This window comes from Eumetopias jubatus, unplaced genomic scaffold (genome assembly GCF_037043125.1).
Source record: "Eumetopias jubatus isolate StellerSeaLion01/CBP00866 unplaced genomic scaffold, mEumJub1_p1.0 scaffold_8, whole genome shotgun sequence".
Taxonomy (NCBI): domain Eukaryota; kingdom Metazoa; phylum Chordata; class Mammalia; order Carnivora; family Otariidae; genus Eumetopias; species Eumetopias jubatus.
In genome coordinates, this window is record NW_028274814.1 from 58,884,753 (window position 1) to 58,903,742 (window position 18,990).

General features: G+C 34.7%; 1 protein-coding gene across 1 annotated transcript in view; it reads left to right on the forward strand.

Moving 5' to 3' along the window:
• The window catches only part of ETNK1 (ethanolamine kinase 1), a 63,802-nt gene extending 58,117 nt beyond the window's left edge, over positions 1–5,685 (forward strand). The window contains exons 7-8 of the mRNA XM_028113225.2: positions 2,620–2,693; positions 3,036–5,685. Of these exons, the coding sequence (XP_027969026.1) occupies positions 2,620–2,693; positions 3,036–3,108 (147 nt within the window). The 3' untranslated portion in view covers positions 3,109–5,685. The remainder of the gene's footprint in view (positions 1–2,619; positions 2,694–3,035) is intronic.
• Positions 5,686–18,990: the final 13,305 nt, after the last annotated feature.

An 18,990-nucleotide genomic window follows, 5' to 3' on the forward strand; every position in this document is an offset into this window, starting at 1 on the left:
AATCAGTATCATCAGAAAAAGTTTTAAGTACTGTATTGAGAAGCTGTTAAGCTCACAGGGTCAAATACAGATTTTCCAAAGTTCTAATTTTAGGTTGAATACTTGAAGACTATCATTGGCAACAACTACTGTCAATTAGTTTCATTGAAATGACAAGTTCTCTTTTTTTAATCTGAGAAATATCTGCCAAATGTCCAAGTCTAATAACTAGTTCGAATATCAGTTATTCTTTCAAGTAAAAATGATTTTCCATTAAAGATGTACAAGTTCAGTTCACAACTCAGTCATAAATGTTTTTTCTTAAAAGAATCTTCCTCCTTTGGGTAGAAATACAATAAAGTGAATAGTTTCAGTGGCTTCATAAAGGACATTCTTTAGTGAGACTGGCCTTTTACTGTGTGTAGTGATGATGTGTGTGTGTGTGTGGATGTTTGGTACCACTGTCTTGACATATTGTAAGGTACCAGTAGCTTCACCCACCATTGCTTTTTTAAACCATCAGTGCAGATATTAAGATAGTCAAAAAGGCAAGTAACACATTAATAATATTATAAAAAATAGTTTTGGGCCTCAGGAATCTCCCATGGTTGAGAACCACTGTTTTATACTTTAAAAAGAAGGAAGGTGCATCTCATCTCATAATTCACTTCTCAATACCTGAGACATCCTTGGGTAGAAAGAAGACCATTTTTGAAAATTTTTATTATTTTTATCATTCTTATTTATATAATGATATTTATTAGCATTTTATTGAATGTTTGTTACATACTGGATATAGAGACTAGGCTCCAATGAATCTTTTAAAAAAAAAACTTGTTAACATAAACAGCATTTAAATGAAAAATAACTGTTTTCCAAAACAAAAAACAATTAGAAGAATGGCATTATTTAAACTTTTGCAAATCTCTGTAGTATCTGGCTTAATAAAAGCCAGATTCTTATATCTACTTTTGCATTTCATCTGTTGCAATATATTGGTTTGGTTAAAGTATATAAAGAAAGTTCTGTTTCACACATGTGTTTTGGAAGAGATGAATATCACATCTTCATTTTACAGATGGGGAAACAAAGGTACAGATGGGTTAATTAAATTGCTCAAAGCCATACAGCTAGTAATTTTTGCAGTTAGACTCCAGAGCTCAGCTTTTTTTTTTCCCTAAGTTAACCATTAGGCTTCATGTACATGTACTTTAGGTGTTTACTCTTTACAACATTGTTTATTCTTTCTATATTTGATGGGAAGTTATATATTCTGATAGTGATTTTTTTGAGGAAGTTAAAAACAAATGCAATAATTTTAAAATAGATATTTTTACAGCAACATACTGTAAAGAGATCTTTAGAGGGTAAAATTTTTTTTAATATGTATAATTTCTATTAATCCTGTGTGGAATACAGAATGGCTAATAGAGTCTCATCTTTTTTTTTTTAAAGATCTTATTTATTTATTTGACAGAGAGAGACACAGTGAGAGAGGGAACACAAAGGGGGGGAGTGGGAAAGGGAGAAGCAGGCTTCCCGCAGAGCAGGGAGTCCGATGCAGGGCTCCATCCCAGGACCCTGAGATCACGACTTGAGCTGAAGGCAGATGCTTAACAGACTGAGCCACGCTGGTGCCCCTAGTTTCTCATATTTTAAGTGATGATTTGGACATTAAAAATTTGTGACTTATTGAAGGTTGCAAAAGGAGTTAGTGACAGGACCTGAACTTGAACCCTCACAGTTCTCAGTTCAAATTAAGAATCCTTTCTCATACACCGTGTTGTTTTACGTTACCAAATTGGGTTGTTTGGTTGTTTTCATACCAAGATCACGGCTGTGGAGTAATTTCTTTTTAGATACCTTTTGTTGTTACTATAGGGAATTTAGCTGAAATAAGACCCTTATAAAGTCTTTAAGACTTTTTTTTTCTAGTTGTAATATTTCTAGTTGGAATAGACTACTTCGTGGGAAGTGGAGTTTTATGATTATCAGAATCTTAAAATATTTTCGTGTTTAACTGGAAATAGATTATAAAGCACACACACAAGTAGTTATTTTATAGTCCCTACACATTCATCTGTTTTTCTCTTAAAGTCTTAAGACCCATTTTTCTCTGACATAAGTAAAATCATGTTACTTTATGTCATGGTTGGTTATGCAGAATTGTTGGGCCAGTAAAAATTGTTTTCAGATGTTATGTCTAGAACATTTTTCATATTTAAATATATCTTTTGTTTTTGAGATTTGGGCTTTTTTGTTTATATTTTTTATGTCAAAAAACAAAGTCTTTTGGTAATTATGTATTTTATAGGAAAGCCTGTTAGCAATTATAACCAACATCTATTAGTGCTTATGCCGAACTCTGTCTCCACAAAGCAGTTACAGGAATTGGGCGCTTATGTTTTAAGCAGTTATAATATATTCTAACCTCTTTTGGTGTGGACAGAAGTGATCTGTAGCCATCCAGGTAACCGCACACTTTAGTATTACCTGTGTTTTAAATATTTTATATAAAAAAAAGCATCAAGACAGTATTCTGCATGGAGTTGATGAAAAGGGGAAACATTAATTATTTGATAATTGTTTTATAGAGAAATATATTATCATAATTCTTGATTTTCCTTCTCTCCTTTTTAGGCTTCTCATTTCTTTTGGGGATTATGGGCTTTGATTCAAGCCAAATACTCCACTATTGATTTTGATTTCCTTGGGTAAGTTTAATTGTGCTATACGCATTACATTTGTCCCTGCTTTTTTTTTTCTCTTTCGATGTACACGTAGAACCCATAGGGTACACTGTAGTTATTATTTTTAGTCAAATGTTATAAGGGTTGCATACATTTAAATAATTGGTCTGCAAGGAAATTCTGGTATCATCTCTTAAATACTGTATTAGGAAAGTGTCCAGTAGGTGGTGCAATAAACTAAAAATATGTCCTTTGAAAAATCCTAAAACTTTAAAAAAAAAATCGGTTTAGAAGGGTGAGTGGAAAATGAAGAAGGATTAAGTTTTTCATTTTTTATTAATTCTGTTGTTATTCATTTCTCACTAGGTATGCAATTGTTCGTTTTAACCAATACTTTAAAATGAAGCCTGAAGTTACTGCATTAAAAGTGCCTGAGTAAAGAAGAGATTTGATTATTCTCAAGTAGCTGAACAATGCTTGTGTATCTTTTCTTAAGAAATTTTGAAAAGCCAATATTTGTTAAAATTCTGTTGTTTAATTTGGTTATCTTGCTTTACAAATTATGCCTCTAAACAACCAATCTATTTTTTAAATAGACTGAATGATGTCAAGAAGTATACCTACTGCTATCAGTATGTGGTGGATTAGAAGTTTGTTAAATCTGCAAAAAGGTATAAATATGTCAGTTTAATCCTTTCTTTGATAATTTAATCTATGTTATATGTGAATTATTTATTATAAATTTAACATAATTCTGTGACTGCTTTCATCTGTTTCATCTGTTGGTTGAGTGTAAGCAATGGAAATGTTCCAGAGAAAATTTTTTTAAAGTTTTACTTTAATAAAAAAATCTAGGTGTTCAGTGTAACCTTTTTATCTTGATACACTATAAGAAATATGAATCATTCACTCTTGAAATGCCAGATACTGGTATAGATAGCTTAGGGTGTTCATAGAAAAGTATCTGTGTATGAGGGTAAACTACATTTACTGTCTACGTTTAGTGGTACATCTTTTTGAATTGAATATTGGAAAGTTTTTCTGGGGGGGAATATATCTTAAAATTAAATTCTCCTTTCCATACATAGTCTGGCAGTATAAATATTAATATTTACCTATAATCCTGGAATAGATATATGATTTTATGTTACCAAAATCTGCATTAAATAATGTTTTCATATACTAAATATGGTCATTTAAGTTGCTAGTTCTTAAAATTTGATATCACATTTTTTTAAACCAAAAATTTTGTTTTACTTATTGAAATATTCTGTGTTTTTGTCTGTTTAGCTAGTAGAACAAATGCTCATTTTTGAAACAAAGATAGAATGATTATCATACTTGGGAACAAGAAAATAGCATTTAGATAGATTCTTTTTTACCTTTCAAGATTCATTCCTTAAGACTTTGTTTCATGTTTTAGTTTGGCTCCGTCTTTAGAGTGATAGCAAATGATTGCGTGATATATGTAGCTTCAGAGAAATAAAATTAAAAGCAGTTAAAAGAAATAAGGAACATTTAGGACATTGATCTGATACACTTAAAATCTAACAAAATGTGAATTAAACAGAAATATTCATGGTAGGAGGGCTTCTGTTCTAGTTTCTCTTGATTTTGTTTGTGTATTTTTTATTTCGTTTGGGAATGAAAGGGTGGCAATTATATGGAAGGAAGTTAGATCTTTGCAATAAGTAGGCTTCAAGTTTTGAAGACTGCTTGCTGCTGTGTGGAGTTGAGCAGTCATGGTTAACTTTACTTAGAAAATTAGTCTGACAAGCTTTGCACTTCGGTCACATAAGTGCCCATGTACAAAGTTGACTTAATGAATCTGCATATTCAGAATATGCAACTACAAATATATCCTCTGAGAAATCTTCTGGGGAGTTTGATGTATTATTCCAAATGACTTATATTCTCAGATAAGTGCTTTAAAATACTTGGATTATCTCAAGATGTTTAAAGCTAATAAAGTAAGTAGAAACACTTAAAAGGCCATTTTAAATGGTAAATTCTAGTTACATAAATAGAATCTTAAAATCTGCTTGTGTCTATAACAGTGTTAGACTAAGATTTGTTTTCTACCTCCCCAATGTTACAAATGTTCACTTCTGTTTTTATAAACCATATTACTATAGGATCAATAGAATTTTACCTAATTGACTGAATGGAACCAATTAAACAATTAATAGCTTTTTACATAATGTTAGAGTGAGCTTGAAGAATTGTTTTTGGTGGAATTTTCATCTGTGGTTGGAACATTTTCTTAGGACAATGAATAATATGTAATACCCTTGATTTATTTTTTATTTATTTTTTATTTTTTTTGTTTTCTAACTTTACTTAAAGTGCAACAGTATATATCTTGGAGAACTATGGGAGGAGAGAAGACCAGTTTTCTACTTTACTCCATATTCTTCCAACTACTTTGAGTAGAGATTCACTGAGCCTTTGCTGGTAGATTGTGCATAGCTGCTAGCTGTGATACTCAGAGAGGTTCATACAGAACTGAATGTAAAGGTGAAGAGAGGCTCTCACTTTAGCCCTAGGAGTATGCAGTGGAAGCTGGAAACAAAATGAGACATTTAAGATATTTTCCCCACTCTGTGGCTAGATTTTGGGTGTAATGATGCTCCCATCATTGTACAGGTTTTTGGGATCATGCTGCAGACTAATAAGAGGATTCAAAATTGCTTCCCTTTTTATTGACCATTTAAAGGATTCTAAAGGAAAAACAACCCTCTAAAATTTGTCCTTTGGCTTGCTGAGATAGTCTGTTGCTTTTTTATGTTAAGCTAAGGAACTTGAATGCCTTACCTAATAACTCAGCTGGTAGTAAGTTCATTTTGTAAATAACGAAAATGGTTGTTAGAGAAGTGGCATTCATGTATACTCGTTGTTAGTCAATAGACCATAGTGGCCTGGATGCTTTAACAAGCAAAATTCCACATTTTTTCCTTTTGTTCCTTATATACTTGTATGATCTTACCTGACCAGTAATATATATATATATATATATATATATATATATATATATATATATATTTCTTTTTTTTTTTTTTCCCTCCTGACCCTATGCTACCACCTGATTTTCTGGAAATCAGAGAGATATGGTAGTAATCATACTGTTCACATGGTCATTTGAGATCAACATGAGCACAAAACTCAACTAGGTCTGCCTGGAATGTATATAAAACGGTGTAAATAAAAATTTGTAAAGTAGTGTGAATTGTATGTTGCATATGAGATTGAGTATTGTTTTGCATTTTCTTTTGTAGATTTTTTTTTTTTTTGGTAAGCAAATGATTCAGCTCTTCGGTTTTAGACTGGAAATAGCCAAAAGTTCTGGCTGCACAGTGGGATAACAAGAGGAACTGGAAAAATAGGGTTTATCAGTTTTTGTTAATGTCAGTACTTATTTATTTAGCCTCTCAGTGCCTAATATGACTTTTCTTCATTCTTTAGTTGGCCATTAGTTTTTGTGAGATTAGGTTCCTATAAGCAGTAAATTAATACACTGCTAGAGCTCCTTTCTTTGAGTCATGATTCTAAGCTAAAGCAAATTAAAAATATAATGTGATGATTGCAGACTGAAGTATTATCCTTTCCTATTTTCAAGGTTGTTAACTTTTTTTCTACAAAGAAGAAAAAACCTTGAAATTTTACATGTCTCTGTATGAATCTAAATCCCATATATATGAGATATGATAATAGCTCTTGGTTCAACTTAAGCATATCTCATGTGGCTTCTCTAAATATGAAGTTGTTCATTAGGGGATTGTAAAAGACAAAAGATGTAAGTCATGAGTAATCTTTTAATGACTGCTGTTTTCATCTTTGCTGAACTACAAATATTTATTTCAGCTTATAAATATGTTACTAAGCTTCCAGAATTAAAGGAAAAAAATTCCCCCAAGCACTCACAATTAAAAATTAAAAACCTTCACTTTATATAGGTTATCCTTTTTTATATTATACAAAGATTTCTGTATCATTTTTAATTCCTTCATAATAAGAATGAGAATACTATCAGTTTGATTTTCTGCTTTAAATTGCTTTTAATAAGCATTTTAGATGCATTCCAAAGTGATAGAGACTTAAGCTTCTAATATTAATCAGTCATTCAATTGATAGACAAAGTTACCAATGCTTTATGCTAGGAGGAGAGTTTTGTTATGGGCAGCAACTTACACTACTTTCCTCAAAAGGCAAACACAAGTAATTATTATACACAAAGGAAATGAATTATAAGTATGTGGTAAAGCAGCTTTCTCTTTATTTCAAAATTGATGTGCTCTGATTTTTCTTCCTTAGTTCATTAGATTTAGAATGTCCTTTGACTGGAAACTTAGCTACATATTAAAGCAATCTGTTTTTCTTTTCTTTTCTTTCTTTCTTTCTTTTTTTTTAAAGATGTAGTTATATTGAGCACCTTTTTTTCCCAGTTACATATCACTTGTGTGATTACAGTGTTATGTCTTGGGTTTGATGTTTTTGGACAGAAAAGCATATCAGTTATTTTAAATGATATTTCCCCCCCCATCTTTGAAGCTTAGTCTGTAAATGTGTTGATATAAAAGAAAATGCTTGGGTTTGCATTACTTGAATACTTGAAAACTGAAATTAGTAAGGTATCTTACATAATGAATTAGATTTTTCTTTTTTTTTGAATTAGATTTTTCTGAACACGGTTTTTACACAAACAACTTTCATTTCTGGATCATAATTTGAAATAGAAGGTTTCAACTCTTTGGGAAAAAATGACAGGCTTATAGAAAAATACCCTTTTGTGTTTCAGGCATCCCAAATTCAACTTTTTTTGTAGGTTTCTGTCCTAAAACCTGCTTTCTCTTTTCTCCTGTACTTAATGCACTTACTACGCTATAGATGTTATCAAACAGCAGGTTAAAGTAAAATCTCTGTTCATTATGAATCTTTCAGCTTTTCTAGTTATGAAAAATTGCTCTGTAAAATACTCAATCCCTAAATATAGGCATATTTTTGTTTACATCTTACCCATTAATGGTATAAATACCATTAATCATTTTAACAAAACACAAGATGTTTATAAAAATTGAAAACATGTTGTATTTCAGCTAGTTAGTGAAGGGTAAGAAGAAGCTGGCTTTGAATTGTTTCATTAGTTAAATTTCAAAACTCTTTAATAAAGGAATTTTCAGAGATAGGTTGAGACCCAGTAGTATCCATGTAAACTAGCTTTTATGGCCTGGAGAAAACGCCCAAAAAACAGTAGAGGAGACGAGAAGATTTACTTGCCATGGTTGTGGTGTGCTGCTACTTCAGTTTAGGTAGTGACACACTGAAATTTTATTGTCCAGTAATCTGAAGAAATTCCCTGTTGTTTATGTGTACTAAACTAACTATAAATTGGTGAAATCTGCTAAGCGGAAACTTTTTAACTGTACTGTATTGAGGAACCTTTTTACAGCTGGGTGAAGTTTCCATGATACGAAGTATTTGAATTTTAAAATATACTGTTATCATAAGAAATAAGACATGGCATTATTCCATGTTCTCAAGTAATAATTTCCTTATTGAGTTTCAGAAGAAAAAACAAAATGAATAATTGTAACTGCGTTAGCTGTATGTTGAATTGGAAAATTGTGGCATAAAGCTTAAATTTGTGTTTATCAAATGTGAACCATAGTAGTATAATGCTGCTTTGTATATACTGTAAGTGCTACAAATAGTCTCAGCACTGAAAATGTATTGATACCTCTCAAATGAATGCAAATTTTGATGTAGGTGTTTTGATATGCCTCAGAAAGTATCTGAGTGTCTGAGAACTTGTTAATCTGTTAATGGAGATACTTCCTGTTTTTCATTGCATATTTTCATGTTTAAAATCTAATTTTTACATTTTTACTACTGTTAATTTAAGTGTAAAATTTGTTCTGTGGATAAAAATGAGGTTGCCAGTGAAGAAAATTAAAAACAGCCTCATTCATGTAACTGCTTAAGTAAAAATACATTTTTGCTGTATGTTCATAAACTTTTAATGAAGTTGTTTGTATTTCTGTTTGAATATAAGTGATGTTTAGGCTTTATTTCTGTTTAATAAGGCCTTTCACCATTGATTAAATGAAGGAATGTATCTTTTTGAAGAGATTTATATTCTGTAAATAAAAATTGGTTGTAACAATAAAGTTGGGTTCTAACTGCAGTGTACCATAAATCTTGTTATTTCAACTTATTTTGGTGGTGGTTCTTTTTTGAGGGGGCAGAAAACAAGACTTTTCAAAATGTGTAACTATGTATTTGAAGTGATTATTTTTAAAAATTTTTTTATTAACATATATTATTTGTTTCAGGGGTACAGGTCTGTGATTCATCAGTCTTAGACAATTCACAGTGCTCACCATAGCACATAACCTCCCCAGTGTCCATCACCCAGCCACCCCATCCCTCCCACCCACCTCCACTCCAGCAACCCTGTTTGTTTCCTGAGATTAAGAGTCTCTTATGGTTTGTCTCCCTGTCTGGTTTCGTCTTGTTTCATTTTTCCCTCCCTTCCCCTATGATCCTCTGTCTTGTTTCTCAAATTCCTCCTATCAATGAGATCATATGATACTTGTCTTTCTCTGATTGACTTATTTCACTTAGCATAATACCCTCTAGTTCCATCCACTCCATTCCCACCAACAGTGTAGGAGGGTTCCCCTTTCCCTGCATCCTTGCCAACATCTGTTGTTTCCTGACTTGTTGATTTTAGCCATTCTGACTTGTGTGAGGTGGTATCCCATTGAGGTTTTGATTTGTATTTCCCTGATGCCGAGTGATGTTGAGCACTTTTTCATGTATCTGTTGGCCATTTGGATGTCTTCTTTGCAGAAATGTCTGTTCATGTCTTCTGCCCATTTCTTGATTGGATTATATGTTCTTTGGGTCTTGAGTTTGAGAAGTTCTTTATAGATTTTGGATACTAGCCCTTTATCTGATATGTCATTTGCAAATATCTTTTCCCATTCTGTTGATTGTCTTTTGGTTTTGTGGACTGTTTCTTTTGCTGTGCAAAAGCTTTTTATCTTGATGAAGTCCCAATAGTTCATTTTTGCCCTTGCTTCCCTTGCCTTTGGCGATGTTTCTAGGAAGAAGTTGCTGTGACTGAGGTCGAAGAGGTTGCTGCCTGTGTTCCTTAGGATTTTGATGGACTCCTGTCTCACATTTAGGTCTTTAACCATTTTGAGTTTATTTTTGTGTGTGTTGTAAGGAAATGGTCCAGTTTCATTCTTTGGCACGTGGCTGTCCAATTTTCCCAACACCATTTGTTGAAGAGACTTTTTTCCATTGGTCATTCTTTCCTGTGAAGTGATTATTTAAATTTATAATTCTCTGGTTTTATATAGTGTTAAAAAGTTTTGAAAAAAGTTTGCTTTCAGAAACTTGAGATGAGAGTGGAATATTATGTAACTCAGTAAACAAATTCTATTTATTTAGTTTAAAAATTCATTCTTCTAACCACTATACTTTGTATCTTCACTGTGATTAGGGCCAAAAACAGATAAATAAACTCTCTGGGACTTAGCATCTTAGTCTAGGCAGGGAGTATCCATTCAATCAGCATTTATTAAGCTTTAATTATCAGGGAATGTGATAGATGGTGGAGATACAAAGATGCAATCTCTACCATCAGATAATCGTGAAGATTAATACTCCATAACAAAAGTAGTCAGCTCTGTGTGTGTGTGTGTGTGTGTGTGTGTGTGACAAAATGTTTTCCACTTTGGGTTTATCTAGTGTTCTCTAGATATATTTCTATTAGAATGAGGTTATGTATCGCCAGCCAAAATACTACAAAAGTGATGTGTCTTTATGAGGATATCACATCTGAGGAACTCATTGTTGATGTTGATTTTGATCACTTGGTCAAAGTATTGTTCTGTGTCTTCACCTTGTAGTGTTTATTTTTCCCCTTATGGGGGAAATAAGCAATCTCTGGAGAGAGAGAAACTTTTAAGAGTAACTATCTTGCTTGTCAAACATCCCATTTCCTTCCCCTGACTTAGCAACACTTGATAGTTGTCTAAACCAATCTTTATGATGGCTGCCAAATCTCATTTTTCAGTTCTGTTACATGATACACATATATCAGCATTTTATTGTAAGGAATCCTCCGTCTGTATGTGTGTGTATCTATATCATCTACCATTCATGTAACAGTATTTTAAGTATAGACTCTTAGGCTTCTATTTTATTTAGTAGATTATAATCTGTTACTATACTTATTTACATTGATGTTAAAATGTCTGAGATTTGGCTTGGGGGAGCCCCATCAGATCTGGCTCCTTCTGATGTACCAGAACATGTTTTGAGCACTTTATTACTTTATAGTAAAATAAGATGTTCCAGACTAATTTTGGAAACTTCCAGAGCCTTGGAATCAGCCATTTTTCCAAGGAACTTTTTTTTTTTGAAAATGGTATTTAGAAACTTAAATCTGAGAACTAGGTATGCTCATTAGTTCTGGGATATCACATCCTAGGCCCTTTTAGCTGGCAGAGCAAGGAAGCACACATTTATATGTAATATATTTTAGAAATTGTGAGTGAATTTTGAGTACATACTGACACTTCAGTTTGCCTCTCCCATTTCGTATTTATTTTCTCCCTTTACTCTATATTTTGTTAAGAATACTATAGAATTAATGTGCCCTTTTCATTCATTGTATTACATGAGGTATGAAATGTTAATATGTTTTACTAGTGATTTTAACCTTAGTCATTTGATTAAAGTGGTGTCTGCCAAGTTTCTCCCCACTTTTTTTTTTTTTTAAAGATTTTTTTATTAGCGGGCCTGAGAGCTCTAGCACGCTAGCGCGGGGAGTGGGGAGGGAGCAGAGGGAGGAGAAGCAGACTTCCCGCTGAGCAGGTTGCTGGATGGGGGCTTATCTCAGGCCCCTGGGATCATGACCTGAAGCTGAAGGCAGACGCTTAACTGACTGAGCCACCCAGGCGCCCCTCCCATTTTCTACCTTTTTTTTTTTTTAAAGATTTTATTCATTTATTTATTTGAGAGAGAGAGAGAGCATATGAGGGGGGAGCACATGAGAAGGGGGAGGGTCAGAGGGAGAAGCAGACTCCCCGCTGAGCAGGGAGCCCGATGCGCTGAGCAGGGAGCCTGATGCGGGACTCAATCCCGGGACTCCAGGATCATGACCTGAGCCGAAGGCAGTCACTTAAGCAACTGAGCCACCCAGGCGCCCCCCCATTTTCTACTTTTAATTAATAAGCATCTTGTGGGAGGAGATACTCTGAAATGTGATTTTTGTGCTATTCTAGCATCCATTAGCAGTTTTTGCTTGCAGCAGTTAATTGTGATGTTTGCCTGTTGCTGATACTCTATTTCTCTCTTTCCTTCTACTTTCTTTCAATTTTAACAATTTTATTGTGGGGAAGCTATATTCCTTCAGTTTACTTATTTATTCAACTGTGTCAGAACACAAGGATATTTAATTCTGTAGGCTGTAATCTATTACATTTTGTTGCTCAATCTGTTACAGTTTGGTGATTGAGAGCTCCTTTGAGTTGGCTGCTGTATCCTTTCAATATGCTCATATTGTTTCTGGAGCACTTCCTTTTCTGGCAACATAAGGCTTTCCAGGGTAGGCTTGTACCTTCCCTGCCCCAACCCTCAATTCAATTATTTTTTCAAGGAGCCCTGACTTTATAGAGAATGAGATTTAGAAACTAAGATCTGGGTGCCAGGTGTGCTCATTGTTACTGGGTGTTACTGCTTCTATATTCTGTCAGGTGACAGTATCAGGAAATTTTATATATATATTATGTATTTATATACATTAAATATATAATATATATTTATTATGACTTCATTTTTAAATCATTTAAGACTTACAGAAAAGTCACAAGAATAGTTCAGTGTACTGCCATATATCCTTATTCAAACTCCCTCAACATTTCACTTCCTTTTCTTTTTCTCTTTATTTTTGTGAATTATTTGAGAGCAGTTTGCACACATAAATCTCATTTACTCCTCAATACTTGTATTTCCTAGGAACACTGTCTTCTCACCTCCATTTTTTCCTATGTGTGTAATGTGTTATTTTTTTCTGGCTCTTTTTTTCCTTTCCCCTCCCTCCCTCCCTCCCTCCCTCATCTTTCTTCCTTTCCCTTCCTTTCCCTTCCTTCCCTCCTTCCTAGCACAAGCAGGAGGAGGAGTGGCAGGGAGAGGGAGAGGGAGAAGCAAGGTTCCCTGTTGAGTGGAAAGCTTACATGGGGCTTGATCCCAGGACCCTGGGATCATGACCTAAGCCAAACGCAGACAGTTAACTGACTGAGCCATCCAGGTGCCCCTTTTCTGGCTCTTTTCAAGATTTTTTTCTCTTTAGTTGGTTTTCAGCGATTTGATTATGATGTATTTAAAGGTGCATCCTTTGTATTATCCTGCTTAGGTTTTGACCTTTTTCAATCTGTAAATTTATCTTTTATCAAATTTTGGGGAAATTTCTGCCATTTTCTTAAGTATATATTCTGACCCATTCTCTTTTCTCTGTGAGTCTCCAGAGACTGTTTGATATTGTTTGACAGGTCACTAATGTTCTATTCATTTTTTCCCCAATATCTATTTTCTTTTTTTCAGGTTTGGAATATTTCTATTGGTCTATTTTCTTATTTCACTGATATTTTCTCCCATCTCATTTCCAAACTGCTGTTACGCCTATCCAGTGACTTTTTTCATTTTGGTATTATTATTTTCAGTTCTGGACTCTCCATTTGATTATTTTTAAAGTTTCTCTTTCCTGAGATTCCCTATTGATCATGCGCAGAGTCATCTTTACGTCTTTGAGTATAGCTGTAATAGCAGCTTTAAAATCCTCGTCCACTAATTTCAACAACTGAGTCATCTCGGGGACTATCTGTTGTTTAGGTTTCTTTCTTTTTTTTTTTTTTAAAGATTTTATTTTTATTTATTCGAGAGAGAGAGAGAATGAAAGATAGAGAGCACGAGAGGGAAGAGGGTCAGAGGGAGAAGCAGACACCCTGCTGAGCAGGGAGCCCGATGTGGGCCTCGATCCCAGGACTCCAGGATCATGACCTGAGCCGAAGGCAGTCGCTTAACCAACTGAGCCACCCAGGCGCCCTGTTGTTTAGGTTTCTTTTGAGTGTGGCTCATATTTTCTTCTTTCTTTGTATGTCTAGTAGTTTTGATTTGTATCCTGGACATTGTGACTGACATGGTGTAGAGACTCTTGATTCTCTTATGATTCTCTAAGAAGTATTGATTTTCTTTGTTTTAGCAGGCAGTATAACTTTGGTAAGAGGCAGCTAAAATTTTCAGGTTTTTTTTTTTAGCTTTAGCTCGGCTGCTTGGAGTATGCCCCACTCATGCATATTTCAGAGGTCAGTCAGAGATTTGGGTAGAGTAGATGTATGCAGATTTTAGTGTCATCTCTCTCTGGGTCTTTTTGAAATATCTTTTCATACTTTCCAGCTGGTGAGGTTGTTTGGAACTCTGTCCTCTTGTTCTTCAGGTAAGACTGCAGGTTTTCTGAGTTTTAGTGACACCACAAACCTCTGACTTGTGGCTTGCCCTCAGGCATAATGTTAGTAAAATGGGAAACTCCATCTCATTCTCTTTTATCTAAGTGTAAATTCTGCTCTAGCTTTAGTTTCTTTTTGCTATTGCTCTCTAGAGCTTTTAGATAGTTTTATATATTATATCTCAGTTTATGATTATCTGTGGGAACCCTGGTCCAGTAGGAGTTATTCCTCCATCATTCAATGTAGAACCTTTTTATCTTAGCTTTTTTAGTTGGGAATATAATTGAGACCTTAAATTGGTATGAGTGTTAAGTGTTCTGAGATTTTTTTCTAAATACTTTTTTCAACCAAATACTATATATTCTAACTTGCAGTGTTTTAATTACTATTTTCTAGGAATTGCATAATTTGTTCCTTCTTACCCAAGAGTTTAATAGAAAGTTGTTTAATTTCTAGGTGGAAGGACCTTTTTAATTTTTGGTTTTGTTCTTAATATCTTGATTTATTTCAAGTGTTTGTAATATTTCTACCTGATGGAAATTATTGATGTTTTGACTTAATATATGGTCCAATTTTGGGAATGTTCCATGTATTTTTGAGAAGAAGATATATTCTCTCTTGTCAGGATGTGGTGTTATACACACACAGTCTATCCTCACTATTGATGGATTACATATTTATGAATTAGCTTATTTGCTGAAATTTATTTGTAACCCCAAAGTCAGTTCTTGGGGCTCTTTTGTGGTCATTTGCAGACGTGCACATGTGCAGAATGATGAAAAATTTGAGTGTCTGACATGCACATTCCCAGCTGAGGTTGAACAAGCTGACACTCTGCCTTCTTGTTTCACCTCTCATACTGTAAACATAAATATCCTTTTCACCACATATTTAGTGCCACGTATTTCACATTTTTGTGCTTTTTGCATGAGTGGGGGGAGGGGCAGAGGGAAAAGCAGACTCCTGGCGGGGCCCAGAGCAGGTGCAGGGGGGTGGGTGGGTACCAGGACTTGGAGATCATGACCTGAGCCAGAGTCAGATGCCCAACAGATTGAGCCACCCAGGGGCCCCCTCCCTGAGTAGATGTAATGTTTCTTGATGTGAGCTTTCTTTATAACGGGGTGCTAGGTACGTAATGGGACCTCACTTTGTTAAATAAATGAATCAAAGTATTAGGAAGTATTTCCAATCAAGCAGAAAATAAAACCGTATTTGATCTTGGAGAGAGAGAAGCCCTGGAAATGACTGGCTGGAATAACTTTTCCTGAACTGACATGACACCTGAAAAGCTACTTCACTGGGGAGGCTGTACTTAACTGTTTTGGAAATTAGAGATCCTTTTTTTTTTTTTTCTTTTTACCATATACTTCTGCACGATTTGGTTTTATTTAGTTGAGCCAAAATTTACAGAAGTATGTAGATATTTTGTTAACTGTCACTGATTTCCTAGAGGTGCCCAGAATATAGTGTTCTTAGAACCTACCACGCTAGCAACTTTTCAATACCCACCAGAGTATATATTTTTTAAAATATATGTTTATAATTGAGACAAGCAGTAAAAGATTTTTTTCCTTTACATGAGTTCAGTCAAAACCTGTAGTTGTTATTCTCATAATACTACGTAAATACTTTTATTCACAATAAACCAAGGCAAGCATCACTGACTTTATTATTTAAAGTAGCCATCATTAATAATTCATTATGCAGGGAACAACTTACTTTTCTTTAAAGATTTGGCAGTTGAGTTGGATTATGTCCTATGTTCCTTACCCAGGATATCACAAAAGAGGAATCAGCCTAAAACAACTCTTTGACATATCAGGGTTTTTTCTTTTTTCTTTTTTTTTTTTTACTGTAGTATTTTAATTAAACACAAGATCATGAAAAAAACATCCTTGTTTCTAATGCAATTTCTCTAGTTGGTTTTCTCAGCTATTTATATTGTGAATCTTAATAGTTGAAAATTTATTTGGTCTCTTATAAAAACATGTATTAATAATTAGTTGATAAAGGATTGCCATTTTAATCTCACCACATTTTAAGAATCTAACTCAGACTGTTCTCTTTTTTCCCAGTTTTGTAACACTTGGAAAGAAAAAATTTTATTGTGTTTCTAGCAGTTTTTTTTCACATGGAAGCAGAAGGCTGTGTAGGTGCCTTGTAAAAGGCTGTCTTAGTGACATCCCTAACAAGAACCCAAAGCAATTCTGTTAAAAAAGATTTCTGAGTTCCAGCTTTGAAATATTCTAAAAAGAAAAGTAAACAAGAAAGAAAATGTAACTGCTTGACCACATTTGCCAGTGAGTTTACTTCCTTGGTTAGAGGAGCAATTTTTTTTTTCTCTTATGTTAGCTGATACTGTGTTGACAACATCAGCCCAAATTATCTTTTGCAATAAAAAATGGAATCTAAGGGGGGTTGCTAATAGCACCAGACTTTGTAATGGGTTGAGTGGAATTTAGTTTCTGCTTTTCTTTTTCCTTGTTAACTCAGAGTATGTCATTGGAGACATCCAGAAACTAGAAGTAAGTGTTGGGTAGTGGAAAGACCCTTTTCAGGTGACAGAAACTCCCAATAATGACCATGGGTTTTGTGGGCTTCATTTTCTCATTACAATAACCAAAACACCTTTGAAAGGATGTCATAAAAATTGGGACTCTTTCATATAATTTTGTCACTTTGCCATATCACTTTTTTTTTTCCTTTGTTGCATTCTCTACTTAAAATTCCTATTCAGACAGTACGCGAGCTGACAATCCCACTTTATCAGAACACTGGCTACCACAGGGATGTACCTCTGGAGCTCTCAAGTCAAGTCTTTGATCTGTGAAATATTATGTAGGTTCTTTTTTGAACAGGGGCCATTTTTACCTAGTTTTTGGATTATTACACACTGAATGTATTGCCCCCAAATTGATGTGTTGTAGTTCTAACCCGTAGTGTGGCTATATTTGGAGATGGAGCTTCTTAGGAAATAATTAAGGTTAAATGAGCTCAGAAGGTGGAACCCTGATCTGATAGGATTAGTGTCCTTATAAGAAGAGACACTAGAGAGCTTACTCCCTCCCTTTCCAAGTGCACACGTGAAGAAAGGCCATGTGAGCACATAGCCTTTACAATCCAGGAAGAGAGTTCTTGGAAACCAAATCAAACGGCACATTTATTATGGACTTCCAGCCTCTAGCCTGAGAAAATAAGTGTCTATCATTTAAGCCACCCAGTCTATGGTATTTTGTTATGGCAGCCTGAGCCAACTAATACAGATGTTAGGAACATGGATTGTCTTAGAACTTTTCTATTGTAAGTATATAAGGGAAGGGTGTGTGTGTGTGTGTGTGTGTGTGTGTGTGTGTGTGTGTGTGTGTTGGAGGTGGGGTTTAAGGGATGGGAGTATGTAAATATTAGCTGTTTTACAGGGTACTTTCTTTCTCGCCTTAACTGAGGATAGCCTTTCTCCTGAGGATACCACTTAAGTCACAGTTCCCAAAGCAAAGTGCATTCTTTCGTTAAGCCATGTGTCTAGGGCTCAGAGCACTGTGGATATTTTCTTAGCCTCTCACTGCTATTTCTCTCCAACAAACGCTTGCCCTATGTGAAGTTCATGAAACATGGTTATATCATACTCAACTTGCCCTTCATACGATTATTTCTTATTCTTTTGGTTATACGTCCTTACTCATGAAGGGCTTCAGTATCCGAGCCACAGTCCTCTCTTTTTCTCACTGCTGCCATCCCCACAGAAAACTTAGCTGTGCTCTGAATATCCCTTCCAGTAACTCAAGCTGAAAGTTCTTTGGCTTCTTCAAATTTTAGTGTTCTTCATTTTCATTTCATATCAATAGCCTATCTGCATGGTCATAGCCTGTGCCTAATTCATCATCTGAAAGTGTGCCACAAAAATGTAAAACTTAATTATACCAATCTTTGGTCCATCGACAGATGAATGGATAAAGAAGATGTGATATATATATATATATATATATATATATATACAATGGAATATTATGCAGCCATCAAAAGGAAGGAGATCTTGCCATTTGCAATGATGTGGATGGAACAGGAGGGTGTTACGCTGAGTGAAATAAGTCAATCAGAGAAAGACATGTATCATATGACCTCACTGATAGGAGGAATTCTTAATCTCAGGAAACAAACTGAGGGTTGCTGGAGTGGTTGGGGGTGGGAGGGATGGGGTGGCTGGGTGATAGACAGTGGGGAGGGTATGTGCTATGGTGAGAGCTGTGAATTGTGTAAGACTGTTGAATCATAGATCTGTGCTTCTGAAACAAATACTGCAATATATGTTAAGAAAAAAAAAAGAAGAAGATAGCAGGAGGGGAAGAATGAAGGGGAAATCGGAGGGGGAGATGAACCATGAGAGACGATGGACTCTGAAAAACAAACAGGGTTCTAGAGGGGAGGGGGGTGGGGGGATGGGTTAGCCTGGTGATGGGTATTAAAGAGGGCACGTTCTGCGTGGAGCACTGGGTGTTATATGCAAACAATGAATCATGGAACACTACATCAAAAACTAATGATGTAATGTATGGTGATTAACATAACAATAAAAAATTTAAAGGGAAAACATTTAAAAAAATAAATTATACCAATCTTTGTTTACATTTTCCTGTTTATCTAGATCTTTTTTTTCCTTTCTCCCTTCTTTTTGTTCCACCTTACCTTTTCTTTTAGCTCATTAAAACCTCTGGAACTTGGACCCTCTTTTGGCCTATCACTGTTGCCTAGACTAGACACTGGTGTGTCACCTCAGACCCTTGTGCCAGGCATCATTAACTACTGACTCC